Here is a 12,969-nt window from a genome sequence, read left to right on the forward strand (position 1 = left end):
TTTATTGATTTATTTTCAGAGGATTCTTTTTTCCCCCTGAACGTCTTATCATAAAATTTTCAACATACAGCTACAGGTGGGAAGAATGGCCTGGAGCCCCGCCTAGACCTCACAGGGGCTACCATTCTTTGGCTTTTAATGAACCATTTGAGAATACGTTGCAGACGGGACATTTCAACTCTGTATTTTTTAGGAAAAAGATATTGTGCGTAACCACAATTTAATTATCACACCTAAGAATATTAACAGTAATTCCATAATGGTATGTAATCTAGTCCAGACTCAGATTCCCCTAGTTTTCCCCAAAATGTCTTTTTTTTTTTTTTTTTAAACACAGAGTCCTATTCTGTCGCCCTGGTAGAGTGCAGTGGTGTCATTATAGCTCACAGCAACCTCAAACTTCTGGGCTCAAGTGATCCTTCCGCCTCGGCTGCCCAAAGTGCTAGGATTACAGGCGTGAGCCACCACGCCCAGCCGCAAAATGCTATTTGGAATCAGGACCCTGTGAAGACGCCTGCACTGCATCTTGGGCCTGCCTTTCCCTGTGGGGCCCCCTCAGTGATGGCCCTGCCTGGCCTAGAGGTGTCTGGGTCCGCCTGACTTCTCTCTTTCCTCTTTCCCCAGGAGCCCAGGATGTTCAAATGCCACCTGAGGTACAAGGCCACCTAGGGGGCACTGTGGAGCTGCCGTGCCACCTGCTGCCACCCACCCCCAAAGTGGAAGTGTCATTGGTGATCTGGCAGCGCCTGGATGCAGCCGGAGTCAGCCAGAATGTGGCCACCTTACACCCTAAGTTCGGTCCCAGCTTCCCCAGCCCGCAGCCCGGCAGTGAGCGGCTGTCCTTTGTCGCCGCTGGGCAGAACACCGGGGCCGGGCAAGGCACCAAGATGGAGCTGCGGGACGCCACGCTGGCCCTCCGGGAACTGACGGTGGAGGACGAGGGCAACTACACCTGCGAGTTTGCCACATTCCCCAAGGGCTCCCTCAACGGGGTGACCTGGCTCAGAGTCATAGGTGAGTGGAGTGGGGTGCGATGGGGGGGTGCCCCCTTGCGGGTCTGTTTCTCTCTCGGCTTCAGCTCTGAGTTTGACCTTCTCTGTGGTCTATCAAAGAATAGATAATATAGGGAAAATAAAAGAGTAAGTCAGACAGTTATAGGTGCCATGGAAGTTGGAGGGGGGCAGGTTTTAGCTAGGGAAGTCTGGGGATACTTGAACCAAAACTAGAAGTCATGCTTGCTTCGGCAGCACATATACTAAAATTGGAACAATACAGAGAAGATTAGCATGGCCTCTGCGCAAGGATGACACGATGAAAAAAGAAAAAAAAGAAAAAAAAACCAACTAGAAGGAGGGGAGGGAGCCCTGCAGCTGACTAAGAGGAGAGAGTTGCAGGCAGAGGGAATGATAAGTGCAAAGGCCCTGAGGCAGGGCACACTTGGAATGTTTGAGGGCCAGGAAAGAAGTCAGTGTGGCCAGAGACATGGGAATGGAGGGAAGTAGGAGGAGACTAAATCGGGGGGGTGATGGGGACACAGATCACAGACAGCCTCGTGGACCACGTGAAGATTTTGGCTTTTGCCCTGGGAGAATGAGAGCTCTGGTAGGTTCCGAGCAGCGGAGAGATGTGATCTGGTTTGGGTTTTCACAGGCTCCTGCCGGTTGGGGCTTGGGGTTGGGGGGAGCGGGGCAAGTGCAGAAGCTGGGAGACCACACGGGGAGGCAACTGCTGAAGTCCAGGCAGGAGGTAATGGCTTAGACATGAGGGTCATGGTGGGCCAAGTTAGACAGAACGATCAGGGAAGGCGTCTCAATCAAGTCCAGAAGTGTAAGAAGGAGCCACCAGCAGGCACAGCAGAGGAACAGATGTACGAGCAGAGCGGACAGCATGTGCAAAAGCTGGGAGGTGGGCATGAGCTTGGCGTGTTGCAGGAATGGGAAGGAGGCCGGCAAGGACAGCCGAGGGCTGAGTGATCCCATGCAGAGGCCAGGTGATCCACCGCAGGTTTAGGAGCCATGGAGCTGTCAAACCACACGAGAGACCCGGTCAGAGTGTCGGCATTGTGAACAGATCACTGGCGGCTGTGTGGGGAAGCACGGGCAGCGGGGGGCGAGGACACAGGTAGAAGGAAGCTTCCAGGCGAGGGGAGGCATTGGCTTGCAAGAGGGACGCGGCAGTGGGGGTAGAGGGAAGTGTGGATGGCGTAAAGATGCTTTTAGGAGATAGTAGGCACTGGGCTGGTCCGTGGATTGGGGGAGGAAGGAGGATCAAAAAGCCCCCAGCCTTCTGGCCCCAGCGGGAGGATGACTAACTAGCACAGCCACTTGGCAAAGTGGGGAAGACGTAGGGAAGATGGTTTTGCGAAGGATGCTCTTTATTACCAAATCTTGGAAATCCCCTGGGATCCCACCTTCCCCTGGCACCGTCCCAGAAGCCACGACACTCTGGATGCTCTAGTTTCCCCCTCCCCCTCCCCTGGGGGTTTGATAAGGCCACCCCGTACCGGTCCTGGGCAAACGCTTCCCTTGCCAAGGGGCCCAGAAATCGGTTGTTTTCCATAATGCAAAGCACGGCTCGTCTCCTCCCCTCTCTTCACAAACGTCTCTCTCCTCGTGCAGACGTTTGTTCTGTTCGAGAGACCGTTTAAGAGCGTCTGCCATGCACCGGGCACTGCAGGCAGCTAGAGCCATGACTCTCAGAGCTCAGGGGACAATCTGGGTTAGGGACACACATCAGCAAGCATGAGTTGCTCTTCCTCTGGAGGTTTGTGTCTTGTTTTTTTGTTTTTGTTTTTTTTTTGTGGCGTACCCTTGGCCGAAAAATGACCATACACATCAAAGCAAATGGGACACGAAGTTTATTGAGGAAGGGCGAGGCAAGTTTACAGGCAAGAGCAAGAGCATTTGAACTGGCCCCCTTTTGTAACAAGAGGCCCCTCTTGGAGGCTTGTTTTTGGTTTTTTGCCCCTAATATTTTTCCACGTTTTCCAGGAGGATGGGGTGGAAAGGGCAAAAAAACCGATCAGCTTTGCGAATCTGTCGCCTTTATCACACTTCCGGTAGCACAATCTAACGGTGACTACAGGAAAAGAAACAGGGGCCTTTCAGCTGGACCTTTGAACCACATTATTCAGCTTTGGCTTGGTTTTGGGCTTTTTTTTTTTTCCCGCAGTTTAATACAGACAAAGTCTCGCTATATTTCCCAGGCTGGTCTCGAACTTCCCGCCTCAAGCGATCCTCCTGCTTCGGCCTCCCAAAGTGCTAGGATTGCAGGTGTGAGCCACCGTGCCCGGCGTATATCGGTTTTTTTAATCCACACAGTAATCCTATGGAGTGGGGACTTTTATTATCCCCATTTTACAAGGGGGGAAACTGAGGCACAGAGTTGCAAAATGACTTGCCCAGAGCCACGCGACCCAGAACTAAGCGGCAGAGGTGGGATCTGAACCCAGGCAGTGGGGGCCTAACTGCTTTGCTCCACTGCCGAGGTGTTTGCTGAACAACCGCAGGCAAGGAGTGACGCACCCCTCTCATCTTCTCCCCAGCTGAGCCCCAGAACCACGCTGAGGCACAGGAAGTCACGCTCAGCCTGGATCCTGTGCCCGTGGCCCGCTGCGTCTCCACAGGGGGCCGCCCGGCTGCCCGAATCTCCTGGTTGTCGCCCCTGGATGGGGAGTCCAGAGAGAGCCAGGTGGCAGGGCCCCAGCCTGGCACAGTCACCGTCACCAGCCGCTTCACCTTGGTACCCTTGGGCCAAGCAGATGGTGCCAAGATCACCTGCAAAGTGGAGCACGAGAGCTTCAAGGAGCCAGTCCTGCTGCCTGTGACCCTCTCCGTGCGCTGTGAGTGCGCCAGGAGGTGACCCCACCCCCAACAATACTGTCTACACTGTCCCCGCATGTTGTCTGCATTGGTACTCTTGGGCCAAATTCTTCACTGCCTTCCTGCCCATTGTCTACACTGGCCTCCGTGCGTGACATCTCCGTACTTCCCCCTTCTCGTCTACACTGGCTTCACTGGGCTCTTTCCATGCTGCTCCCAATCCGTGGTAAGCTGGGATGGGCTTGCAAGAGCTAATTGTATACATTTCTTCCCAATTCCGCATCCAGTGAAGTCTTGTTGGTAGTCTGAATTCAATCATGGTGGAATATTTACACCAAGGAAATTGGCAAACACTACAAACTAGGGCTTTTTTTCCCCGTAGAGCTGGTTTACCAGCAGTCGGCTGCCCCCAACATTATATTTTCTGGCTCCCATGGACCCCGGTTGACACGGCTCCCTGACTGTCTCCATCAACTACCCTGGGCCATAGTCTACACTGCCCAACCCAACATTGCACGCCTTCCCATACTGTCTCAATCGGCTTCCCTGGGCACTGTCTATAATGACTCTCCTGGGTTCTCTACACCAATCCCTGCTCCACAGTGTTATTGACGTTGGCCCCTCTGGGCCCTGTTGGTTCCTGACACCCCCTAATCTTACCCTCAGAGGCTCCCCCAGCACTCTTCACCCAGACTGTCAGATCTCAACCAACTCTTCTGTCACTGTCCAAACGGACCCCACATCCCAACTCGATGTGGTCTGTGCTAGCTCCCCAGGCGATGCCTCTGTGTACCCAGATTCCCCAAGCCACGTCTACACTGGCTGCCTCAGGCAGTGTCCGTCATGTGCCAACATGTGCGCCAGCTCAGAGCACCGTCTGCCGATTTCTCTGCAGTGGCCTCCCCAGGCACAGCCTGCACTTAGCAACAACTCCCTCGAAATTATCCATAGTGGTTTCCCTGGACAGTGTCTATACTGGCCGCAGCATACACAGCCTGGACTGATTTGCCCCAGACAGTTCCTACTGGTGCACCTCCTGCCAGCCCACCCCCTTTCGTTAGGATTCCTGGTTGTCTGGGATTCTCTGCCGCCCTAAGCCAGTCCCCCCACTTCCCCCAGATCCACCTGAGGTCTCCATCTCTGGCTATGATGACAACTGGTACCTCGGCCGTGGTGAGGCCACCCTAAACTGCGACGTCCGCAGCAACCCAGAGCCCACAGGCTATGACTGGAGCACGTGAGTCAAGTAGACCCGGACTCCCGGGTCTGAGGGAGGAGGGGCTGGGGCCCTATTGTCACGAGAGAGGGGTCCCCGGGGCCTGAACTCCCGAGGCCAGGATGGAGGGAGCCTGCAGTCTGACAGTTTGGGGTCTCCAGGGGTAGGTTGGGTTCCCGGAGCCTGGCTCCTGAAGGCTCAGGGACCAGGCCTGTGCTCGCTGCCAACCCTAGCATCCCCCTCACCTGACCCCACACCCCTCCAGGACCTCAGGCGTCTTCCCAGCCTCAGCAGTGGCCCAGGGCCCCCAGCTGATCATCCACTCGGTGGACACGCTGGTCAACACCACCTTTATCTGCACGGTCACCAATGCCGTGGGCACCGGCCGCGCCGAGCAGATTGTCTTCGTCCGAGGTAAGGGGGTCTTGGGGTCCGCGTGTGACCCTGGTCTGCTCCCCGGTTCCTTCCTTCGGTCCTTCGGGTTCAGGCACTGCATGGGGTGGGGGGGCTGTGCCGCCGACCTGGGGAGGGGTCAGACCCGCCTCGCTGACAGGAGGGGAGGACGGTTTAGCTTTTCCCCCACGCCTCGGGCCAGGGTCTGGATTTGGGGTGACAAGGTAGGCGTGGGCAGCGGAGTCTAGAGCTTGAGGCCTGGGAAGGGTCTCCGGGGACAGATCAGGGAAGCTGCCACGGGCTCCAGCTTGTGACAGACACGCAGCCACAGAGTCCCACGTGGCTCCCTGGTCCCCGTTCAGAAACACAGCCAGGCCCAAGGCCTGTAGCCGGAGAGGAAAAGGCCGGGGTGGAAATCACATCTGTGGAGCCCGCACGCCTAGAGGGAGGCAGGGACTATTACAGGGCTGCGTGCCCCGAGACAGACACACGGACCCGGGAGCTGGGGCCGGAGACCCCTCGTGTCAGGGCCACAGGGGGCGGGACCCGCATCCACAGAGACACACCCTGTGCTGGGAAATCCTGTCGCAGGTGCGTCGGAAACCAGACACTTGCCTGGAACATAACCCACACGCTCACACCCACGGTCACCCAGACGCACACCCAGGAGAGCAGTGGCCCTGGCCAAGGCGGACTGAACAAAGCCAGGTGACACCCAGCCAGAGCCCAAGGGATGTCACACATACCTGGACAGAGCCATTCTTAGAAACACCGTCCCAGGGCGCCCGTCCATGCAGCAGGCCTGTGCGGACACACGTGGGAACGTGGTCCCGGTGGGCAGGGGCAGAGCCCCTCAGAAACACGACCCAAGATGTGGGGACAAACTTGTAGACACGGGCTGTCCCCATCATGCAGGCAGACGCAGAGACAGATGGAAGCGGACCCCCTTCCTGAGATATAATGTCACCACATACGCACCTTTGCAGGGACACCCAAAGGAAAATAGACCCCTCTTCAGGAATTCAGACTCTGGCCAGGGAGCTAGGACGTTACCTATTGGAAATACCGTCACATACGACAAACCCAGAGAGACGATTGGCCTCTCTCGGCACATCTGACACATGTGCATAAACACGCACACCCGGAGGGACACACAGACACACCAGAAGCAAAAGGACAGCAACGACTGCCCAGGCAGGAACGTCACCCCTCACACACAGGGACCCAGAAGCAGACTCAAAGGTCTTCCGGAGGAGCACGTCCTCCGAAACTCTTCCAGAAACTCCGTTATGGAGATTCTCAGCCCACAGATCGTCATCTGCCAAGTATGTTGAGGTTTCCTCTTTGCCAGGCATTGTCCTTGAGGTTGGGAATACAATGGTGACCGAGACTCGGTCCCTGCCCTCAGAGGCACGCCCGGAGGAGTGTCCGCTCCACTCGCCCAGCAAGAGGCCGCCGGACTGGAGACACAGCCCTAACCTCTAGCCCGGGGCACACCCGAGCAGCTGTCCCCTGCCCCCTGCAGAACACAGGCACCATCACACTGAGGGGACACACACAGAGTCACAGCCTGGAGAAAGACTCAGCCCTGGGGAGAGATACCCCTGATGCCCCCCAACAGCAGCCAGAGATGCGCGCCTGAGTCGCAGGTGGTGAGTGTCCCACCAGGTAGCCACGCTCAGAGAAGACACACGCAGCGCTCTCCAAGGGTCTCTGAGCCACAAGCCCACATTCCCGGGCACACACAGACTTGGACACACTGTCACAAAGACACAGTTTTGGGTTCACACCGGTGCACACATAGGCACACGCATGGCGCCTCGGGACAGACATGTTCTCAGGGAGACTCAAAGGACTTTTGACCCAGACATGTGAGCAGACTCAGCCACGAGCCCCAAAACACTGCCAGCACCGCCAGACAGACAGACAAGCATTCTGGCATGAGCTCCAACTGGATTCCAGACGTCACTGACCCGCACTCCCGGTACACAGAAAAGTCAGTGTCACACTGGAACCTGCTGCATAGTTGTAAACATATAAAGCCCCTGGAAAAGATTCTATTCTACTTCTTTCTTTTAATGCTGCGTGTGAGTCACTAAACTGATTTGCCAGCCTGCTGAGTCAAGCCCCCCTGATTGTAAACACCAGAAACAGGTGCCCCATGGGGTGGAGGTCAGGCGGAAGTGAAGACCCTGGTCTCTCCCAGTGAGGCCCCGCATGCAGGGGTGGGGGCAGGGTGTGCGGCCCAGGAGCCCCCTCCCTTGTCTCCTTTGCACGCCCCACTTCCCGCAGACGTCCCCCGCCACCTGCTTTGCCACTGCAGGTAGCACTAAGGAAGTCCGGACAGCGGGGTTTGCTTTACGTGCTGGGGATGCGCAGCCCAGAGAGCAGGTGGCCACACCACGTGGACCAGGCGCTCCCAGCCGCTCCATAGGGAGGAGTCATCGGGAGGCCCCTGGCCCTCCTCGGTGTCCCTCTCTCAAAGCACAAAGAGCCCTGGGCTCAGACAGCCTCATGCTCAACTCCGCCTGTCCTCCGGCCTGAGATTCTGTGACCCCGACTTTGGAGCTTTGGGAGGGCCCACAGCGTGTCTAGAGGGGGCTGCAAACTCAGGTGCCCACGGGGTCTCCACAAGTGACCTGGGGGCCAGATCTGTACCGTTCCAAACAGCCAGCTTTCACCCAGCTACGGCCAATCCCCAGATGAGAGTTCGATGTTGCCAGATCTGGTTTCTTTTTCCCCTAAAAGAAATCTGGATGTTTAGGTGAAATCACCTGATTTTTGAAATGTCGGCTTGCAATTTTTGAAAGATACTGTGCGGATGTGAGGACACACATCTGGGAGCCACCAGTTGGCAACGCCTCCTGGCACGAAGCGCCCAGCCTGTATCAAGGGGTCTTGGATGGGCTCTCCCTTCCCCCTGCCTCCTCCTCCTCCTCCTCCTCTCCCCCCTTCTCCTCCAATCTTCTGCCCAGGGAGAGTCACTCCCCCTGCGACCCCCCCTCACCCTCGATCTGTCCTTGTGACCTCGTGTCCCCCCTTTCTCTCTCTCTCTCTCACCCCTCCTTCTCTCTCTCCTCAGACACCCCCCGGGCCTCGCCCCGAGACGTGGGTCCACTGGTGTGGGGGGCCGTGGGGGGGACGCTGCTGGTGCTGCTGCTTCTGGCTGGGGGGGCCTTGGCCTTCATCCTGCTGAGGGTGAGGAGGAAGAGGAAGAGCCCTGGAGGAGGAGGAGGAAGAGGAGACGGAGGAGACATCGGGGGATCCTACGATCCGAAAACTCAGGTGTATGGAAACGGGGGCCCCGTCTTCTGGACGCCAATAGTTCCTGGTCCCATGAGGCCAGATGGCAAGGACGAGGAGGAGGAGGAGGAGGACGGGGGATCCTACGATCCGAAAACTCAGGTGTATGGAAACGGGGGCCCCGTCTTCTGGACGCCAATAGTTCCTGGTCCCATGAGGCCAGATGGCAAGGACGAGGAGGAGGAGGAGGAGGAGGAAGAGGAGAAGGCAGAGGAAGGCCTCATGTTGCCTCCACCCCCGGCACTGGAAGATGACATGGAGTCGCAGCTGGATGGCTCCCTCATCTCACGGCGGGCAGTTTATGTGTGACTGTATGTGTGACCCGAAGACAGACAGAGACAGCCCTCCCGCCCTCCCCCTGGCCACACGGGCCGAGGGTTCCAGACTGGTTGGACTTGTTTGTCTGGACGACACTGGAGTTGGAATGCTGCCTCCCACTTCCCTGGGATTTGGAGGGAGGCGCAATCACACACTGGACTTCTGTCTCCGGGGCTGCGTGGGGAAGGGGAGGCCCCGGCGAGCTCAGTAGTGGGATCCAGGGAGGACGCCCCCCAGAGACTTGTTTTGGGCTCCGGCCTGCCCCTGGCCCCATGACACTCAGGAGTTAATAAATGCCTTGGAGGAAAACATCGGGGGTGTCTTGTAATACATCAGACCCCTCCTTGGGTCCTGGGGAGAGAGTGTCTGCCACAGGGACCTACCTAGAACTGAACTGAGCCCCCGGGGGAATGGGTGGGGCTTGGCCCACTGGGGTCCTTGAAGGACACACTGGATGTCCAAGAACCTGAGGCTGGTGGGACTAAGAATCAGGTCATGGGATTCAAGGCTCAGAGGCTGGGGCATTTGGACTCCTGGTCCCAGGACAGAGGCGTCCCTGGATGAGTGGCCAGACTGGGTTCCCTGGGCCCTGGGGCGGGCCTGGGGCGGGGGCAGTAGGGTATCTGTGGGTTCCCGGGCCCGGAGGAATGGGAGGGCAGCTCAAACCTGACCCCCCACTGAGGTCGCTGAGGATCTTGGCCTGGGACAGGGGGAGGGGTGCTGAGGTTACAGGAAAGCCCCACCTCTCCACGCCCACCCTGGCCTCTCGAAGCCTCCTTTGTCTACCCCTTGCTCCTGGACTCCGCCCAAGGGGGTTTTCGGTGATTCAGAGGGAGAGGCAGCAGCTCACGCCTGTAGTCCTAGCGCTGGGAGGCCGAGGTGGGAGGATCATTTGAGCTCAGGAGTTTGAGACCAGCCTGAGCAAGAGCGAGACCCCATCTCTACCAAAAATAGAAAAAATTAGCCTTAGCCGGGCATGGTGGCACATGCCTGTAGTCCCAGCTACTCAGGAGGCTGAGGCAGGTGGATCACTTGAGCCCAGAGTTTGAGGTTGCTGTGAGCTATGATGGTGCCACTGCACTCTAGCCTGGGTGACAGAGCAACACTCTGTCTCAAAGAAAAAAAAAGAAAACCGAGGGGGTCCTTGAGCTCCCAGGCTCAGAGAGGGGCAGCAGAAGGGGCTTTAAACCCGGTCACCTCTGCTCTCCCCAGCGCCCGGGCCTGGCGCTTATGTCTGCTGCACAAGGCTGTCGTGGGACCCAGTACGGATGCGATGCTCTCGGTGCAGGCTGAGCAGCCAGAACGGGCTCGGGAAGTTCATTTCTTCAGCCCCAACTGCCACGTACTGTGCGGATCCCCGTGCCAGGCGGTGCTGGGGTCGCCGCGGTGACCTGCGCAGACTCGGCCCCGCCCTTCCGCGGGCGCGCAGCCCACAGCGACGACAGGAATAGCAGTGTTTTCAGGATAATGATGGGTGTGCGTGGACCAAACAGCAATCACTCCGCCGTCCCGGTTGCATGCTAGGCTGTGGAACTCGAGCTGTGGGAGTCGCTTAGTCAGGGCTGTAGACATCCTCGGGGAGCTTCCTCTCCTCACCTGGATCGTGGGGCTGATGCGCAGGTCACCTGTTGCTTCCTCGATTGTTTACTGTCTGTACCCCGCCACCTGCACTGCCCACCGCTCCCCTGGCAGAGGGAGGGCAGGGGCAGGGGGTTTGTCCACCTGGCATAGGTTGGGTCCTTGAGCGCCCATGCGGGGCCGTCCTCGCGCATCCAGACGGCACCCACTGCGTGGTGGCCCTGGGGACTCGCGGTCTAGTGTGGAAATTGGCAAGTAGACAGGTAATTGCTGTGGTGACTGTACCATCAGGACAGGCACACGGGAGAAACGGGAATGGGAAGGGCCTCAAAGGAGAGGCCCGGGGGCGGTGAGCGTCTCAACCCCTTTTCCTGTCAGGTTGCAGAAGACGCCATTCCAGTAATGAGTGGGGGGTTCTGTTCCCCAAACCACAGTTCCCCCCAGTTCTCTGCCTCTTAGCGGCCCCTCACCTCCTCCCTTCTCATCACCCAACTCCCCCTACTCATTCTGCCCCAGTCGCCTGGTGTCCCTGCTTTTCCTCAAACACGAGCTTCGTCAAAGCCTTTGCAGTGGCTGTTCCCTCTGCCTGCGGTGTTCCACGTTCTCATGGCCCGTCCCCAACATCTCTTTGCTCAGATGTTGCCTCACAGTAAGGCCCTCTCCAAGTGCCTCTGGGGGCCCCTCCGTCACTTCCTTGTCACCTTCCCCACTCTGTGTTGTATCCCCTGCCACTTACTCCCACCCGCGTGTCAGATACCGTCTTGGCTTGTTCACTGTTGGCTGCCCTGCTCAGCCGGCACCACAGTGCCATGGGGACAGAGACTTTGAGTGTTTGTTCTCCACTCTCATCTCCCACGGCCAACACCCAACAAATGCTCCTCAATCATGCTCAGTGAGGATTAGTTGAATAAAAGAATGTTCCTTGCCCATGGGAGAGGAAGTAGACAGGTGGGTGATGACTTGCGGGGGGGGTAGCATGGAATAAGGAACTGTGGCTTCCTCCTGCAGACCTCACGCTGTCCCTCTCCTTACAGAGTCCCCCAACACAGCAGGTGCTGGGGCCACAGGTGGCATCATTGGAGGCATCATCGCTGCTATCATTGCTACAGCCGTGGCTGCCACAGGCATTCTCATCTGCCGACAGCAACGGAAGGAACAGAGGCTGCAGGGGGCAGAGGAGGAGGAGGAGTGAGTGATGGGCCCCGAGAAGTGGATGGGGGATGGGCTGCAGAACTGGGAAGCATGATGGGGGGGTAAGGAGAAAATCATCCATAATGACTGTGTGAAACAGAGAGACCCAAAATAACTGGGACCTAAATGGGGTGGAGAGGAGTTTATTTCTCTCCCATGAAGTATGGGTAGGACAGCTCGGCTCTGTGAAGTCTCATCAGAGCCCAGGCTCCTGCTATCTTGTTGCTCCACCTTCCCCAGAGTGTGGACTTCATTCTCATTCCAAGATGGCTCCCCACTCTTCCATCAAGGTCTATGTAGGTGGTAACCAAACACGGCCATCTTAGCCTTTTTTTTTTTTAAGTGAACGTGAAATTTATTCAGAAACTACATAGAAAGTCCACTCCACAGGCTGGGCAGAGGCTGGTTCTCCCTGCAAAAGAGCACTGGCCGGCCATCCTAGCCTTAATGCCCCGCTTCCTGCCAGTGGGAAGGGGAAAGGGAAATGGAGGGCAGTTGGCTACGCTGTAAAGAAACAGCTAAGAAATTACAGCCGTTACTTCCTTTCACATCCTATTGGCCAGAGCCTGCAGGGGCAGCTGGGAAATGTAGTATTTATACTGTGCGGCCATGTACCCAGCTAGAATCTCTATTACTATGAGAAAGAGGGAGACCGGATATTGGGGAAATCTCTATGTAGAGCATTTGTTTTGTGCCAGATTCAGTGAGATTTGAGCATTTGTCAACCTTAAATAATGAGACTCATGCCGGGGGTGGTGCTCACGCCTGTAATCCCAGTGACTCAGGAGGCTGAGGAGGGAGGATGGCTTGAGGCCAGGAGTTCAAGGCTGCAGTGAGCTGCGGTCAGGCCACACTGCACTCCAGCCTGGGCTACAGAGCGAGATTTTGTCTCTAAAAATAAATGAATAATAAATAATGAGATTCAGAAAATTTGATTAAGTATAGAATTGATTCAAGCCCAAAGCGTGAGGGGAGCATAGATTCAAGTTGCCCTAAGTATACACTCTGATTAGCAGCTGTTACAAGTTGCTTTTTGTTTTTGTTTGTTTGTTTGTTTTTGAGACAGAGTCTCACTGTGTTGCCCGGGCTAGAGTGAGTGCCGTGGCGTCAGCCTAGCTCACAGCAACCTCAAACTCCTGGGCTCAAGTG

General features: G+C 56.9%; 1 protein-coding gene across 3 annotated transcripts in view; it reads left to right on the forward strand.

Annotated features, from left to right (window-relative positions):
- PVRL2 (poliovirus receptor-related 2 (herpesvirus entry mediator B)) overlaps window positions 1-12,969 on the forward strand; it is a 26,847-nt gene that overhangs the window by 9,373 nt on the left and 4,505 nt on the right. For 2 of the 3 annotated variants that reach the window (XM_012653472.1, XM_012653473.1), the window contains exons 2-6: window positions 625-1,014; window positions 3,545-3,841; window positions 4,941-5,058; window positions 5,303-5,451; window positions 11,664-11,817. In XM_012653472.1, coding sequence (XP_012508926.1) covers window positions 625-1,014; window positions 3,545-3,841; window positions 4,941-5,058; window positions 5,303-5,451; window positions 11,664-11,817 — 1,108 coding nt within the window. Of the gene's footprint in view, window positions 1-624; window positions 1,015-3,544; window positions 3,842-4,940; window positions 5,059-5,302; window positions 5,452-8,512; window positions 8,686-8,808; window positions 9,370-11,663; window positions 11,818-12,969 lie in introns of those variants that run through there. The other variant, XM_012653474.1, reaches the window with a different exon arrangement.

The sequence above is a fragment of the Propithecus coquereli genome, unplaced genomic scaffold (assembly GCF_000956105.1).
Source record: "Propithecus coquereli isolate 6110/MARCELLA unplaced genomic scaffold, Pcoq_1.0 Scaffold42, whole genome shotgun sequence".
Lineage (NCBI taxonomy): Eukaryota > Metazoa > Chordata > Mammalia > Primates > Indriidae > Propithecus > Propithecus coquereli.